The sequence below is a fragment of the Octopus sinensis genome, linkage group LG6 (assembly GCF_006345805.1).
Source record: "Octopus sinensis linkage group LG6, ASM634580v1, whole genome shotgun sequence".
Classification (NCBI taxonomy): Eukaryota; Metazoa; Mollusca; class Cephalopoda; order Octopoda; family Octopodidae; genus Octopus; species Octopus sinensis.
This window is the reverse complement of record NC_043002.1, coordinates 56,955,328-56,973,204: the sequence shown is the minus strand read 5'-3', so window position 1 is coordinate 56,973,204 and position 17,877 is coordinate 56,955,328. Positions and strand designations below refer to the sequence as shown.

The window sequence follows — 17,877 nt, the reverse complement described above, 5'->3', positions numbered from 1 at the left end:
TTCATCTTCTTTACTCCCACTCTCGCTTAACACCCTTCCCTTCACTTTCTCTCTTATTCTCTCATACCCCTTCCATTATCTTCTTGTCTCTCTTCATTTCTTTCATTCTCTCGTCTTCTCTCTTTAACTGTTTCTCCCTCTCTGTCTTTCTCCATCTCTCTCTCTCGCCTCCTTTTTTTTTCTCTCTCCGCATTAACATCATCTCTCTCTCCTCCCCTACTTACCACCGAGATCTCACTAGTTATCCCCCCTTGTGTTAATTCTCTCCAGTTGAGAGAATAGAAGAAGCTCAATTCACTTTTAACTTGTCGCCTTAAACCAGACTGGATTTTTTTTTTCGTTGAAATGGAGACATTGCTCATTTGGGGAATATTTGGCTTACTGTTAGGGATTCTACTTTCTATTTTCGCTCTCTTGGTCTACTCCGGTCTCTTCTATAATATCCAGATTACCACAGGGAGACCTCCTATCGGCGAAATTGTTGTTGCGTACAAATTCGCTCGTGGGCCCTACAAAGACGCGGGCCATTTATTCTGCGAAGTGGTACGACTGGCACCTTATAAGAAAACCATTGGCATTTACTATGACGATCCTAAACAAGTAAATAACCATTCTATTTATTCTTCTATTTCATAACGGCACGTTTGGTGCCATTGTTGGTGTTGTTGTTACTGCTGATAAATGACCTTTTCTTATAGTAACCCTCCAGTTTGAATTAAAAATAAAAAAGCAATTATATCGTTATTATGTGCGTGTATATATATATACATATATATATATATATATAAATATATATATATATATATATATATTATATATATATATAAATATATATAAATATATATCAGCCGAAATTTCTAAGATGATCTGGTTCTTGACTGATGACTGAGGGCTTCGAATGTCCCGTCCTGTGGTTCTTGTGTCGTCTCTGTGTGTTTCATGTTCTTGTCCATGTCTGTAATTATTTTTACTGTTTACCTATATATATATATATAGATATATATATATATATATGTGTGTGTGTGTGTGTGTACACATACACGCACAGAAGTTCTTGGTTAACAAGCGGAGTACTTCAATACATAATATTGTGAATTATATTTGTACAATCCAGGCGATTCATTCCCTCATTACTCTAAGTTTCTCCTCCTCGCTCAATGCTGTCTTTCAGACGATAAGTGGGATTCGTTAAAATCACTAACATATATATATATATAGAGAGAGAGAGAGACAGACAGAGAGGTGGGGTTAATCTATACAAGTGTACCCTCCCTACTGATTTTGTTTTCTCAATAACTTAGAAAAATGAATATTTTAAAATTAAATTCTCTACAAGTACTTTTCTCTAGGTTTGGTATACACATATATGTGTGTGTGTGTGTGCGCGCGCGCGCATACATATATATATATATTATACATACATACACAGTCTCGCTATTATACTTTCGTTATGTCATTATAAATCGAAGAGGCTATTGTTTACAAAGAAGGGGTTTCCCTTTTTGCGACATCTGCCTCCCTTCATGTTCCTGCTGTCTTTATTTCGTAACCTGAATCGTTCCCACATCCTTTCCCCCCTCCCTCTATCTATCGTTAATTCTATTCAAATTGTGAAATAATCTTGTTGAATGTATTTTTAGCATCGCACTTGCTGTCAACCAAGAAGTCGGCTGTCAGTTGTACACTTTTGTGAAAACAAAATAGCTTAATTGTCTTAATCGATTTCAAGAGAAAATTCCCATACTGTCTGTCCTATTTTCGCTCTGTCTCCCAAATGAAGCTTGTTATATACATCCGTACATGTATATACAGAGGGTGCGCATACATTCACCCTTACATGTATAGTGTGTGTGTGTGTGTGTGTATGTATAGATATACATATATTTGAAAACTATGTATATTTGCCCACAACGTCTAGCTGAAACCGATAATAGAATTATATATATATATATTCACGCACTTATATAGACAACATATATATATACATATTATTTATACGTGTATGTGTGTGTAGATAAAGGAAAACATGCATACATACGTAAACGAAAGATGAAAACGAAGCCTCTGTTTATTATGAATATTGTGTATGTAAAGCTTATTATATATTTTGGATCACTGAATCGCTTGTATCAATTCCTTCTTATAAATGGGTCCAATGCTCTACAACAACAACAATAATTGTTGTTATCGTCTTCATTCACTGACGTTGTCACTATCCTTGACATTCATATAATTGGCTGGAAGCACAATAAAAAAAATATATAACATTAGACGTAACAGTGATAGGGGTGTGACGTATACACACAAACAAGCATATTAATATTAGACATACACACACACACATATATATATATATATATACATAATATATACATTATATATATAATATATATATATATATATTATATATATATATTATATATAATATATATATATATACACATATATAATATATATATATATACATATGATATATATATATATACATATGATATATATATATATACATATGATATATATATATATACATATATAATATATATATATACATATATAATATTATATATATATATATACATATATATTATATATATATACATATATAATATATATATACATATATAATATATATATATATACATATATATTATATATATATATACATATATAATATATATATATATATATATTCACGTACATATGTTATGTGTGTGGGTGGGTGGGTCTGTGCGTGTGTGTCTATAAGCGCCGTTTCTTTGGAATTGTTCAGCTAAGAATTAATGAAAGAGCATTCTTAAAATATATTTCAGAATTAGAAATTAAAAACCTAGTTATCAATGCCTTAAAACTCTTACTTAAATCCACATTTTATATATATATATTTTTAATTAATAATTCATTTGAGACGAACCGTATATATCGGAGTCTATCATATTACTATTTCCTTTGTACAAGAAAGAAAGAGAGAGAGATAATGAAACAGAATTAATGTGTGTGTGTGTGTAAGTTGCAATAGGAACGGCTGTTGTTCTTAGAGAATGAAATGTCTAACCCAGTTCGGAAAAATGTATTGTTGAAATTCTGCAAATCTTCCCTTTGATTGCTTGTTCCTTTTCAGTGCGAAACCTCATCTCTTTTACTGCATACAAGTTCTTTGATCAACTGTGTATGTGTATGTCATAAATTATTACAATTGCTGTTACTGTGTGAAGATCGTTATTTTATTGATGTGATGAGGACTGGTTTTCACAATCCAAGTTGTTTTACCACTCATTTATTCACTATATATATATATATTATATATATATATATATATATATATATATATATATATATATATATATACACACACACACACGTTTTATTAATTACTTGTTAGTTCGGAGAAGAGGTAAGGACAGTTGCGTCAGTTGCATTTTAAAAATTCTCTTAGATTACACACACATCCTTTACCCGTAATCCTGTTTGGACGAAATGTTTTATTATGATTATGGATTAAATGTTTATTCACTCTTAGGCTTATCGTTGAGTTATTTATTTTAAGTACCCCCACAAAGGTTCTTTGAACTTGTTCCCACCTCACACCCGGAACATACACACACACACACACATTCGTACGCACACACACACACACATTCGTACGCACACAAACACACACTTTCGTACACACACACACACACACATTCGTACGCACACACACACACACATTCGTACGCACACAAACACACACTTTCGTACACACACACACACACAAGTGCAGTGAACTTTGAATGTTTATAGCTATTTTATAGGTTATAGATTATTGGATTGGGAGTTAAGACATGAACGAGGTGGGCGTTTCGTAAGGATGCATTTGATGGAGGGGAGGAGGGCTGGGGCAATATGTTTATGACAAGGTTTGTCCTTTGGTAGTGTGGGGGTTCCGAGAAGAAATTGGATTTTGCGTAATGCCATTAGGTTCAAAAGAGCAAAGGGTATTATTGTAGTAGTAAACAAAACCAGAGAGGTCACAGTTCGATTGTGAAGGGGTCGTTGTAGATAGTCTATAAAACAGACGATTTACAACAGATTTTTTTTGGCTTCCATCATACAGTTTGGTATATTCTAGACGAACCTCAAAGACTCTTCGTCTCATATTTAAGTATTGGTGGATGGAGGGAATTGTGTATGTATGTTTGTATGTAAACATGTGTGTGTCTGTCTATAATGGTTGTTTTGTGATATACATGAGAGAAAAGATGTGTGACTGCATTCATTCTGTGTGGCTATAGACACTTGTATATGTGTGTAGGCAGCGACATGGCTGGGTGGTTAAGAAGCTCATTTTGCAACCGTGTGGTTTCAGGTTCAGTCCCACTGCGCAGTACTTTGCGCATTTTACTGCAGCTCCTGACTAACCAATGTCTCGCGAATGAATTTGGTTGATGAAAACTGTGTGGAAGCCTGTCGAATACATATGTGCGTGTTGATGTTTGTCTACCCCCACCACTTGACAAATGGTGTTGGGTTTGTTTATGTCCCTGTAACTTAGCGGTTCAACGAAAAGAGAATGGTAGAATAAGTACCAAGTTTTAAAAATAAGTCCTGAGATCGATCTGTTCATCTAAACCCTTCAAGATGGTGCCCCACCATGGCCACATCCGAACCACTAAAACAAGTAAATGATAAAGATCCACACCCAAATCTATTATTGAACATTTGTTTTTACACATTTAATACACATATTGAGAGTAACACAATAACTATGAGATAAACGTATTGAACTGAGAAAAGCCTATTGTATACGCATGTGAGTGTGTCTGTATGTGGCGTGGCTTTCCTTCCTTTCCTGAGCGTCTGATAACACAGTACTTGTACCACGTCCTCGTGTTATTGTTTTTCCTTGTTTGTTCTTCTTTGTTTGGATTCACTACATATATATAGGTGCTGGCGTGGCTGTGTGGTAAGAAGTTTGCTTCCCAAGCACATGGTCTAGGTTCAGTCCCACTGCATGGCACCTTGGGCAAGTGTCTTCTACTATAGCCTCAGGTCAACCAAAACCTTGTGAGAGGATTTGGTAGATGGAAATTTAAAGAAGCCTGTGACGTGTGTGTGTGTGTGTTTGTATTTGTCCTCCACCACTGCTTGATAACTAGTGTCGGGTTTTTTTTTACATCCCTGGAACTTGGCAGTTCAGCAAAAGTGACTGACAGAATAAGTACCAGGTTTTTAAAAAAAATAATTCTGGGATCGACTTGTTCGACAAAAATTCTTCAAAGCAGTGTCCCAGCATAGCCACAGTCTAATGACAAGCAAGTAAAACAAAATATATATATATATAGTGAGAGAGAGACTGATGCAGTTATAGAGGCTCACATACAGGACTTCAAGTTTGTGTGAACAATTCTATGATCACTGCACTTCAAATCTTGCAACAGCTGAAGAAATGCTGTGGTCATCTTAATGTTGATGCAGAAACTCTAAGTCCCATATATAAGTCTCTATAACTGTATCATTCAATGAATATAGTCCTCTATTTCGCAATATTGAAGTCTACCTTTTTTGCCTATCTATATATGTATGTGTGTGTGTATGTTTGTGTTTCCTTGTCTTGAAATCACATGGTATTTGTAAATGTCTCTGTCATACAGGCTGTGTTCATTCATCTCCAATATTCTGTGAAGTCATGTTTGACCATGGGCAAGTATTACCTTGCTTGGAAACAGGTATGGGTTGGTGACTGGAAGAGCATCTGGTTATAAAAAAATCTGCCTCAGTAACCTCAGTTCAGCCCATGGTTGCACAGAAAGTGGACATTAAAACAATGATAATGATGATATATCATCATCATCATTTAATGTCTGTTTTCCATGTTTGCATGGATGGACAATTTGACAGGAACTGGTATGCTGGAGAGCTGCACCAGGTTCCAGCTATCTGTTTTGGTATGGTTTCTATAGCTGGATGCCCTTCCTAATGTCAACCACTTTACAGAGTGTATTGAGTGCTATATATCTGGCACCAGTACAGGTGCTGTTTACGTGGTGCCAGCACTGGTGCTTTATGATATTAACAGGATCAGTTTCCCAAGCAGACACAAACATTATAGACTCCATCCTTTCTCTTTATGATTTGTCTGTCAGTGTATTAAAATATTTAGTCTTGGAACAGAATGCTAAAACAATGGCTTTCAAAGAGCCTGAACAAACACAAACAGGTGAAAGAACTGTTGTTCACCTTGAATACCTGGCCATTGATATAAATAGAATAATAAAACCAATGTATGACTGTTAAGATAGAACAACTCAAAGGAATGTGTCTGTATTTGCTCAGCTGATATTCCATTCCAATTGATGTACAACATGCTAAAAGGAATTTTACCGATGTTTGTGGCCTAGTTTACCCAAAGATATCAAGACAAGTCTGAATTTATTGAGAAATTACAAATAATAGAAGCAGGCAGTAAATAGTAAATTTAAAGTCTGTTTATCATTATTCTGTGTTGTGGAAAGTAGATTTTTCTTCAAACATGGAATCTGGGACATTTCTGCCATGTAAATTATCCAAAAGCATTTAACTATAGAATTAATATTTGGAATTTTGGACTTCTCTCTTGAACTCAGCTTTTAATGCACTAATTTTTTTTTCTTGACCATTTAGGGGATGCATCTAATATCCCTGTGTGTCTTTTAGGCCATCAAGTACTGTAATATTGCTTCTACCAATCCTGGGATTTATATCTTGTTATCTTTGGTGTTATAGTTTTGATATTACCCCCTGTGGTGCTGAATCCACGACCCAATTTTAGTCCCCCAGTTGATGCCAGTTCATGTCGGATGTCATTCATGTCACCCTGAAGAAAAAAGCCTGTCACATTTTCTCCTTTCTTCTAAATATATATGGCTTTGTGTCTCAGATCATCATTATTGATAGTTGTAGAGGAATGAACAGTGGAAATGGTAAAGTACAGGAGCAAATATCTTGTAATATTCTGTTACATCCCATGTAAAATAAACATCAGAGATGTTCTGCTCCATACAGAACCTGCAAAAGCTACTCAGTGGGGTTATTGCAAGCTCTTTTGATTTCAATGCCATGTTAAATGCTCTTCCATATTTGTCAGATGGTATCTCAGAGTCACAAGTATTTTGCTCCTTAGCCTGCACACTACACCCGAGTGAGGCAGTGAGGACTGAATTACCCTTCACCTACAGAAGGATTCCATCTGCAGCTTTTTGTCAGACACAGCCACCGTCTGATAGTTTCAGCTGCCATACCTATTTAATTCAAATTCAGTTCAGATCACCTTTGCTTTTTATCATTTGGGTAAAAGATACAGAAATCTTGTACATTCTGGAAAGTTTGGTTACGGAATTCTACTAATACAGAATTTGCAATGTATACTCTTTACTCTTTTGTTTCAGTCATTTGACTACAGCCATGCTGGAGCACTGCCTTTAGTCAAACTAATCGACCCCAGGACTTATTCTATGTAAGCCTTGTACATATTCTATCAGTCACTTTCGCCGAACTGCTAAGTTACAGTAGGGGAGACAACCACAGACACAAATATATATGTATGTATATATATATATATATATATATATATATATACGACAGGCTTCTTTCAGTTTCCGTCTACCAAATCCATTCACAAGGCTTTGGTCAGCCCAAGGCTATAGTAGGAGACACTTGCCCAAGGTGCCATGCAGTGGGACTGAACCTGGAACCATGTAGTTGGGAAGCAAGCTTCTTACCACACAGCCACTCCTGCATTCTGGTCAATAATTTTCGGATACAGGCTGTATAGAAGTAGTTGTATTGTTTTTCTTTTTTGTTTGTTTTTCTGTAAAACACCCCTTATGAACACATATCAGTTTATAACATGGATATCAACAGAAATTGGAAGTGTAGGTTTTTTTTTTTTGTCAGAGAATTCTACATAGATTTCAAGACTACAAACCCTCTATAATGTCAGAGTTTTACTATCAGTTAAAGTGTTGGACTGGGAGCTGTGCTTTTAACTGATAAAATATGTGATGTTGAATCAAGCTTATTGGAGTTTGGTGGAGTGGATTGGCAGAATTGTGAGAGCATCAAACAAAAATTCTTTGCAGCATTTTGTTATTTTGTTCCTGCTCTTTATGTTCTGATTTCAAACCTTGTCAAAGTCAGCTTCTCTTTTCATCTCTCTGGGCTCAATAAAATAAAGCACCAGTCAAATATTGAGTTCAATGTAATAAATGAAAAAGTTGCTGACCTTGTGCCTAAATTGGAAGCACAGAATCGTTAGCATGCCAGACAAACTGCATTGTGGCATTTCTTCTGGCTTTACATTCTGAGTTCAAATTCTGTTGAGGTCGAATTTGCTTTTCATTCTTTCAGGGTCTGTGAAATACGAACCAGTTGAGCACTTGGGTTAGTGTAAACAACAAGCTTGTTTCCCAAGAATTGCAGGCCTTGTGCTTATAGCAGAAAGAATTATTATTATTACTATTATTATTATTATTATGAATGTTATTGTTGTAATTGTTGTTATTATTATTATTAAGGTGGTGAGCTGGCAGAATCATTAACACGCCAGACAAAGTGCTTATTGGCATTTTGTCCGTCCTTAGATTCCGAGTTCAAATTCTGCTGAGGTCATCTTTGCCTTTCATCCTTTCCCCCAAGCTGCCCTTGTGACAAAAATTTGAAAATTTAGTGTTATGGTAATGAGCTGATAGAATCATTAGAACAACAGACAAAATGCTCAGCAGTATTTCTTCTGATTCTTTATGCAGTGAGTTCAAATCCCACCAAGGTCTAGTTTGCCTTTCATCCTTACAAGATCAATAAAATAAAATACCAGTCATGTATTGGGGTTGATATAATCAATGAAATCCCTTGTCCTAAAATTGCTGGCCTTGTGCCAAAATCTGTTTTCCTTGCTGGCATGGGTTGGATGGTTTGACTGGATTCCATGGGATGCTGGGCTGTGCCAGGCTCCAATTGTTTTATTTTGGCATGGTTTCTATAGCTGGATGCCCTCTTAATGCTAACCACTTTGTCGAATGTGCTGATTGGGAGTGTTTTTGACGTGAGGGTAGGGGCTAAAGCAGTGGTCCTCAACTGGGGTCCATATGACCCATTTGGGGCCATATAAGATATTGGAGGGTCCGCACTAGCAAAATAGTAGATTGGGTCCACAAATAGTATTTCATAGGCCATGAAACAAATTTTCCTTTAGATGTATGTATTGTAAGAAACAGCCAGGTTTCATTCTCTAATGTTTTACACTGTTCAGCTTACACAAGTGAATGTTTGAAAAACAAAATAGGAATTTTGAAAGAAGCATCGATAAAATCCGTTTTTAAACATCAGATGGCTATGGGGCTCCACCAGAATAAAATTGGAATCAAAGGGGTCCATAGGTTAAAAAAAAATGGTTGAAAACCCCTGGGCTAAAAGCATGCTAGAAAGTCAAGCACAGATGTCTTGCTATAGAGATGATGCATGATTACCTCAGAGTACCTTTCAATCATTGGGCAGTATACTGTGCTTGAGAAGACCTGTTGAGTCAAGTGAAATCATTGTCGTGGCCGATGCCAGAACCGTGCTGGTGGCACCAAAAAAGTACCATTTGAGCATGGTCGATGCCAGACCCACCGGATTGGCTCCCATGCCGGTGCACGTAAAAAGTACCATTCAAGCATGGTCAATGCCAGTCCCAGCTGACTGGCCCCCATTCTGGTGGTACATAAAAAACACCCACTACACTCTCGGAGTGGTTGACATTAGGAAGAGCATCTAGCTGTAGAAAACTTACCAGATCAGATTGGAGCCTGATGCAGCCTTCTGGCTTGCCAGTCCTCAGTCAAACCATCCAACCCATCCCAGCATGGAAAGCGGATGTTAAACGATGACAATGATGATGATGATGATGAGTAGGAGTAAGTGGAAAGAAGATGGAGATGGTGGAGACGAGGTGCCAGAGTGAAATTTCAAGGTACAAAATGGGGAACAAAAGAAAGGATGTAGACTGCAGGTTGGGAGAGGGTAATTCCATAAATGTGTGAGAGGAGAGTGTTAAAGATGGGTGTAGCGGTAGCATTGAAGGTTAAAGATGGGCAGATAGGTCCTAGATATATTTCTGAAAATAAATAGGATGGTCAGAGCTGGAATATCTTTTGCTCATAAGCCTACTTAACCCTTTCATTACTGTATTTATTTTGAGATGTTCTTTGTTTCTTTCAGTTAATTTAAATATAACAAAGAATTTAGTAAAATAATTTAGTTATTATGAAGCTATTGTTAGGAACATAAATTGTGACTAAGTCTTGGTGGAAGATTTTAATTCAAAACTTATGAAAACAAGACATTTGTACTACAGAGCCAGTTTCAGCTGGGTTGGTAACGAAAGGGTTAATCAGGTTTGGCCCAGGATAAAATAACAACTGCTGTAGAATTCTTCAATTTATTGGTTCTTATTTTTTCAGAATGACATTTTCTCTTTCACTCATATTGTTTCAAATGAATATTTTTACTGTATTAAGCTACTCTAACCAGCCTAGCAGATAACCCTTCAGTTTTTGATGGAATTCATTATCTACTTGTTAAGATAACAAAGTCTGTGTAGTAGAGGCAATGATCATTTCTTGTCAGACCTTATGAAGACAATCTTAAACAGCAAAGCAAAAAAAAAAAATGTAATTGGACATTGATTTATCTAAAATGGGGTCAATGTAAATTACTAACCCCCCCTCCTCTTTATAGCGTTTTGCCTTTCTGAATTCAAATTCTGCCAAAGTTGACTTTGCCTTTTGTCCTTTCAGGGTCGATAAAATAAGTACCAGTCATGTACTGTGATTGATGTAATTGGCTTATCCCCTGCCCTGAACTTGCTAGCAGAATCATTAGCATCCAGGGCAAAATGCTTAGTGGCATTTTGTCCATGTTTATGTTTTGAGTTAAAATTCCGCCAAGGTTGACTTTGCTTTTCATCCTTTCAGGGTTGATAAAATAAGTGCCAGATGAACACTGAAATCGCTGGCCTTGTGCCAAAATCTGAAACCAATATTGTTGTTATTAAGAGAGGGAACTGGCGGAATTGTTAGCACACTGGGCAAATTGTTTAACAGCATTTCAGTTGTCTTTATGATCTGAGTTCAAATTCTGTGGAAGTCAATTTTGCCTTTCATTCTTTCAAGGAGATAAAATAAGTACCAGTTTAATGCTGGGGTTGATGTAATCAACTTTCCCCATCCCAAAATTTCAGGCCTGGTGCTTTTGGTGAAAAAGGATTGTTACCTCTGCCTTAGTGAAGGCAGAGGTATTGTTTTCAGTTGTGTTTGTTTGTTTGTTTGTTTGTCTGTCTGTGGACAAGATATCTCAAGAACTGCTAGATGGATTCAGATGAAACTTTCAGGGATGTTTGGCCTTGTGACTGGCACAAACTGATTAGATTTGGAGATCGATCTGGTACCGGACAAGGATTGTTATATTTGTTATATTTACTTCACTTAATTTTTGAGAGTGGTCAGGTTCATTTTTAGTACTCTCCTTTGTGAGAGCAGTCGAGTTTATTTCAGATATTCTCATTTTAAAAATCATCTCTGGCTAATCATTGAGAGGATGTTGGTGTTGCCTTGGTGGAGGTGTGCACTCTCTGGGTGCTCTTGTTGTTGTTATTAAGGTAGGGAACTGGCGGAATTGATAGCACACGGGACAAATTGTTTATCAGCATTTCAGTTGTCTTTATGATCTGAGTTCAAATTTCACCGCAGTCAGCTTTGTCTCTTATTTTTTCGGGGATAAAATAAGTACCAGTTTAACGCTGGGGTTGATGTAATCAACTTACCCCTCCCCAATATTTCAGGCCTGATGCTTATAGTAGAAAAAGGATTATTATAAATATTTTTATTTGATTCCAAAAGCTACTAAGCTTTTGTTTTAGGAAAAAAACATAAGAATTTATGCAATCTTGATAGTTTTTTTTTTCTTTTCTGTTTTGACATTTTGAGAAATCGGTTCATCATACAGGTGATTGTGAAATCTAATCAGTCACTCACCTTTACAGGCAGGTGAGATATGTTATGAGTAAGTTTCAAAATAATAATAATAATAATAATAGAAATTAATCTATTGTGCCCATTAACTGATAAAAGTTAATTTCTTGATTTCTCTATATTGATTTCTGACAAATGACTCATTTATGGCATACGACATACAACTACTGGATTCCCCCACCCCACCCCCACATCATTTTCAGTATCTTACTGATACATATTTCATTAGCCCACCCTCCACCTCCACTACATGTACACTCAGACACAGGAAAAATAATAGGTTTGACTCTGGGTTAATTAAACACTGAGCCTAGCAAGATGAGACCTCAAATGAGGACATGCAATTTACCAGACATAGCAGCCAGAGGTCAGACAAATCATTGTCTACTATCTTGAAATATGGCAAAGTCATCTTGAGTAATAGAGTCCTAGATACACTTTTGCAGAAAGAAAAAAGTACACTAGTTGCAACTGGAGCATTTTTTCATGGTAGTCGACTGGTCAGTCCTTAGGTGACCTGTGGTTAAACAACTGCTAAATTAAACACTGCAATTCATTGACTTGAGTATTCTATTGTCTCAGCCATATTTCATCTTATTTAATTAATGGAGTGATTTGGATGCCACACCCTAGCAGTTGAGGGGAACCTGTGGAAGAGGTAGACTCAGGAAGACCTGGGATAAGGTGGTAAAGCATGACCTTTGAACATTAGGCCTCACCATGGCAATGACTAGTGACTGGGACCTTTGGAAATATGCTGTGCTTGAGAAGACCCGGCAAGCCAAGTGAGACCATAACCTCGTGGCCTATGCCAGGGGTGTAATCAGCCCATTTATGTGTACCTTTCCTTCATTGGACACTAAACTCTGCTTGTGAAGACCTATTGAGGCAAGTGAAATCGAAATCAAATTCAATGACTAACATCAGCGCTAAGAGCACCATCCGAGCATGATCGTTGCCAGAGCAGCAAACTGGCTTCCATGCCAGTGGCACGTAAAAAGCACTATTCGAGCCAGATCATTACCAGCGTTGCCTTACTGGCACGTGAAAAAACATTCAAGCGAGGTCATTGCCAGTGCCGCTGGACTGGCTCCTGTGCAGGTGGTACATAAAAAACACCATTTGAGCGTAGCTGTTGCCAGTACCACCTGACTGGCCCTCATGCCAATGGCACGTAAAAGCACCCACTACACTCTCGGAGTGGTTGGCGTTAGGAAGGGCATCCAGCTGTAGAAACTCTGCCAGATCAGATTGGAGCCTGGTGCAGCCATCTGGTTCGCCAGTCCTCAGTCAAATCGTCCAACCCATGCTAGCATGGAAAGCGGACGTTAAATAATGATGATGATGAATATGTGTCATCATCATCATTTAATGTCTGTTGTTCATGCTGGCATGGATTGGACAGTTTGACCAGGGCTGGCAAGCTGGAATGCTGCATCAGACTTCAGTCTGATCTGGCAAGGTGTTCTACAACTAGGTGCCCTTCCTAATGCCAACCACTTCAATAGTGTAATGGGTGCCAGTTGTGTGACACCAACATCAGCCATGACTATGATCACTCACCTTGATGGATCTTCTCAAGCACTGCATATTGCCGAAGGTCTTGTTCATTTGTCACTGCCTCCATGTGGCCCAATGCTTGAAAGGTGCTTTTTATGTGCCAGTTACGCAACACTGGCATCAGCCACATTGCCTCCAGGAAGCCCAGTGCTCAAAAGGAGCTTTTTATGTGCCACCGGCAGAGGTGCCATTTACATGACACGAGCATCAGCTACAACTATGATCTCACTTGGCTTGACAGCCTATCATCAAAGGTCTCGCTCACCGGTCATTGCCTCCAGGAGGCCCAACATTCAAAAATCATGCTTCACCCCCTTGCCTCATGTCTTCCTGGGCCTACCTCACCCTCAGGTTCCCTCCTCAGTTAGAAATTGGCACTTCTTTACACAGCTGTCCTCATCCATATGCATTACATAACCATACCAGTGCATTCATCCCTCTTGCACACCACATCTGATGGGCAGGCAACTCTAAACAAACTGGAAAGTTTAACTTCTTTATAAGAAATCAGTTAATATTTACTAATTGAAGGCAGCGAGCTAGCAGAATCCTTGCAGCCCTGGGCAAAATGTGTAGTGGAATTTTGTGTCCTTACATTCTGAGTTCAAATTCTGCCAAGGTGGACTTTGCCTTTCATCCTTTTTGTGTTGATAAAGTAAGTACTAGTTGTGTACTGGGGTCAATGTAATCAACTTACTCCCTCCCCCAAACTTGTTATTTACTAATTGAAGGAGGTGAGCTGGCCGAATCATTATAGTGCTGGGGAAAATGCTTTACAGCTTTTTTTTACATTCTGAGTTCAAACCTTGCTGAGGCTGACTTTGCCTTTCGGGGTTCGATGTAATTGACTTATCCTCTTTCTCAGAAATTGCTGAAGCCAGTATTATTTAGAACCAGAGAACATCGACTGCCAGCCAGGACAAAATATATGGATGGTACGCAAAGCAGTGGTGTAAAATAAACTATGAGCACTAGAGCATTAGATACTGAAAATAAGAGAAAAGAATCACAGCTTTTGAAATGAAAAGCTGTATCATGAGGCCTTGTATTCTATATGCAAAACATCAAACTAAGAAAGTGTTAGTTTGCATAAATGGTGAACCATAAGATATAAGTCAGTTGCCAACAGACAAGAAAATGGTGTGATGTTGATCATGCATCATGGCATTTCATATGTCTAGTAAACCTGATTATACATGGACAAGGTAACCCTTTAGCATTCAAATTACTTTGTCAAATGTAAGGCTTAGTGAAAGCAGAAGTATTGTTTTCAGTCATGTTTGCTTGTTTGTTTGTCCTTGGACAAGATATCTCAAGAACAGCTGGATGGATTTGGAAGAAACTTTCAGGGATGTTTGGCCTCCTGACTGGCACAAACTGATTAGATTTTGGGATCGATCTGGTACCAGACAAGGATTCTGGATTATTTTTCCTGGTTTTTGTACTTAATTTTTGAGAGCGGTCAGGTTCACTTTTATTATTCTCGTTTGTGAGAGCAGTCGAGTTTATTTCAGATATTCTCATTTTAAAAATTCTCTCTGGCTGATCATCGATGTTGCCTTGACAGAGGTTTGCGCTCTCTCAGTGCTCTTGTTCACCTTGTTTTTAATTAATCCCGCATTATCTCAAAGCTTCAAGGTTATGATGATAGGATTGTTTATCTTTACAATAACATTGTAGGGTAGGTGTGAGAGGCCAGATCTGGTCAGTTTGAACATAAAACGGGAGAATATTTGGGCACCAGATATGTCTAGTCTAAATGCTTAAGGATTAATAATGAGGTATAAGGGAAAGTTACTAGTGAGGTTGTTGGATGTCATGAACAAAATACCCCTTCCTTAGTCATTGAGGTATAGAAAGGTTAGCAATGGGGTGGTTGGACAATGTTAAAGAAGGATAGGGAGAAAGTTAGTGGACAACATGTGGTTGGTTGATGACCAGGAAACATGGATGGAGAAGGTTACAGCTTTTGCTGTGCACTTTTGGCTAAGAATTTTTATCAGTTGATGAAAAGGGCAATAGAGAGTACTTATCTCACATTTAATCCTTTATCTTATTTCTGTTGCAGTGCAATACATTTTGTTTAATTGATTTTGTATATAATGAAAAATTTAGTAAAAATAATTTTATCATTATTAAGCCGGGGTTTGGAGCAAAAATTAGTATGAAATTTTAAGGTTTCAATTTAGCTCCCTTTAAAATTAGGAAGTTTCTATCATAAATCAAGGATGGTCCCAGACACACTCTTTTGTTACTATATTTCTGGAAGAAACACCCTGTCTTGTTTCAATTAATTTTGAAAATAGTGAAGACTTTTGTAAAATAGCTGCCATTGTTAAGCTGATATTTAGAACTTGGGAAATTTTGATGGAAAGTTTTAATTTAGACCAATTTAAAACAGGAAGGTTGTATCATAGAACCAAGAAGAATGACCCTAGGCTGGTTGGTATGAAAAGGTTTAACCAACAATTGGAACTACGTCACCTCTGGTTGCCAGGAGCTGACTGCTGTCTCTTCCGCATTCATTACCTAATTGCTAATTAACAGTTGGTTTTGACTTTCAAAGTAGTATAAAATTTCATCTCTCTCTCTCCTTCTCTTTCTTTCTCCCTTTTCTTTCTCTCTTTCTCTTGCCCTTCTTCCCCCCCCCTCCCCCAATTGAAACAGGATATTTTCAAGATCACTAGTCCAGCTCTTAGCAACCTTACATTGATTTGCAACTGGGCTGCAAAGCTTCTGTTAGTCAGGCTTTCTTCATATTTGCACTATGTCCATCTGTATGGGAAATCCTAACAATCATTTTACACAAATCTCATGATTTGTTTTTTAATAACTGTTCTACATAAATTGTTATAAAAATACCACTCACATATGCATGCCATCATCATTTTAACATCCAGTCTCCCATGCTCACATAGATTGGATGGAATTAGTTGAGGCATAGTTTTTCCTATGGCCAGATACCGTTCTTGTCACCAACCTCCATCTGTTTCCAAATGAAATAATATTCCCCCATCGCTGGTCATATTTTCATGGAAGATTTGAAGCAAAGGACACTGCCTGCATGACAGTGGCACTCATTTACAACAATCATGCAAAGTTGAAGCCAAGACACAGTAACACACACACACACACACACACACACACACACCACACACACACACACAAGGTTTCAGTTTCCATCTGCCAAATCAACTCACCAGGCTTTGGCCAGCCTGGAGATATAATAGAAGAAACTTGCCCAAGGTGTCACAGAATGGAACTAAACCCAAAACTGTAGTTGGGAAACCAACATCTTACCACACAGCCATACCTATACCTATATGATAATTATTATTTAACTTTTCTCACATTTCCTGTTGCTTATTACAAGATGATGAAATTAATATTAATTATCAAAAGAAAAATATTTATTACCTTAAAATCAAATCAAACAAAACAAATTTCTCATTTGTATATCTGCGATAGATATATTATTCCCACTTATTGTTACCACCCCCCAATGTCCATCAAAGGCATACCCCGACACATCTCCACTACCATCTCTCTCTCTCTCTCTCTTTCTCTTTCTCTTGTAAAAAGCACCAGTTCTGGCACCACATAAAAAACACTGGTTCTGGTGTCACATAAAAAAACACTGGTTCTGGTGTCATGTAAAAAGCACTGGAGCTGGTGTCACCCAGTACACTCTGTAAAATAGTTAGCATTAGGAAGGGTATCCAGCCATAAAAACAGTGCTGAAACAGACAATGGAACCTGGTGCAGTTCACAGCCTTGCTCACTCTTGTCAAACCATCTAACCCATCCCAGCATGGAAAGCAGATGTTAAAATGATAATGATGATGTTATTATTTTTCTAAATTTTATCAACATAATTGCAATCTAGTCCATCAAAAACCTACCTCTGAAAAGTTAACTCTTCCCATAACAACTCAGCTGTTTATTCCTTCTCCTTCTTGTCCTCTGTCTCTATGGATCTTTGTCTCTCACTCTGTGTATGGTCATGTGTAGTCCCTTTACTCATTGCCTGCCACCAAGCTTAGCATGTGCACTCATCGTGCATCTCTTGTGTTAACTCTTTTTGAATTTCTTTTATAGCTGCCCCCTCTCTATATATATCCCTCCCCTATCGCGGACTTTTCTGGCTAATATATGTAAATTTATATTGCAGACTCCTCAGTATATCCAGGTTTCTGTGGCCAATAGGTGTTTATATCTTTTTAGATTTTTAACTATTTCTGTAGGCAGTTTTGGAACATAATACCTGTGGTAGTTAAAGGATTACTGTATA

General features: G+C 37.5%; 1 protein-coding gene across 2 annotated transcripts in view; it reads left to right on the top strand.

The window, feature by feature from the left end:
- The first annotated feature begins 239 nt into the window (after positions 1 to 239).
- The window catches only part of LOC115213465 (testis-expressed protein 264), a 79,057-nt gene continuing 61,419 nt past the window's right edge, over positions 240 to 17,877 (top strand). Inside the window, exon 1 of one of the 2 annotated variants that reach the window (XM_036503946.1) lies at positions 240 to 600. In XM_036503946.1, the coding sequence (XP_036359839.1) occupies positions 346 to 600 (255 nt within the window). In that variant the 5' untranslated portion in view covers positions 240 to 345. The remainder of the gene's footprint in view (positions 601 to 17,877) is intronic. The other variant, XM_029782448.2, reaches the window with a different exon arrangement.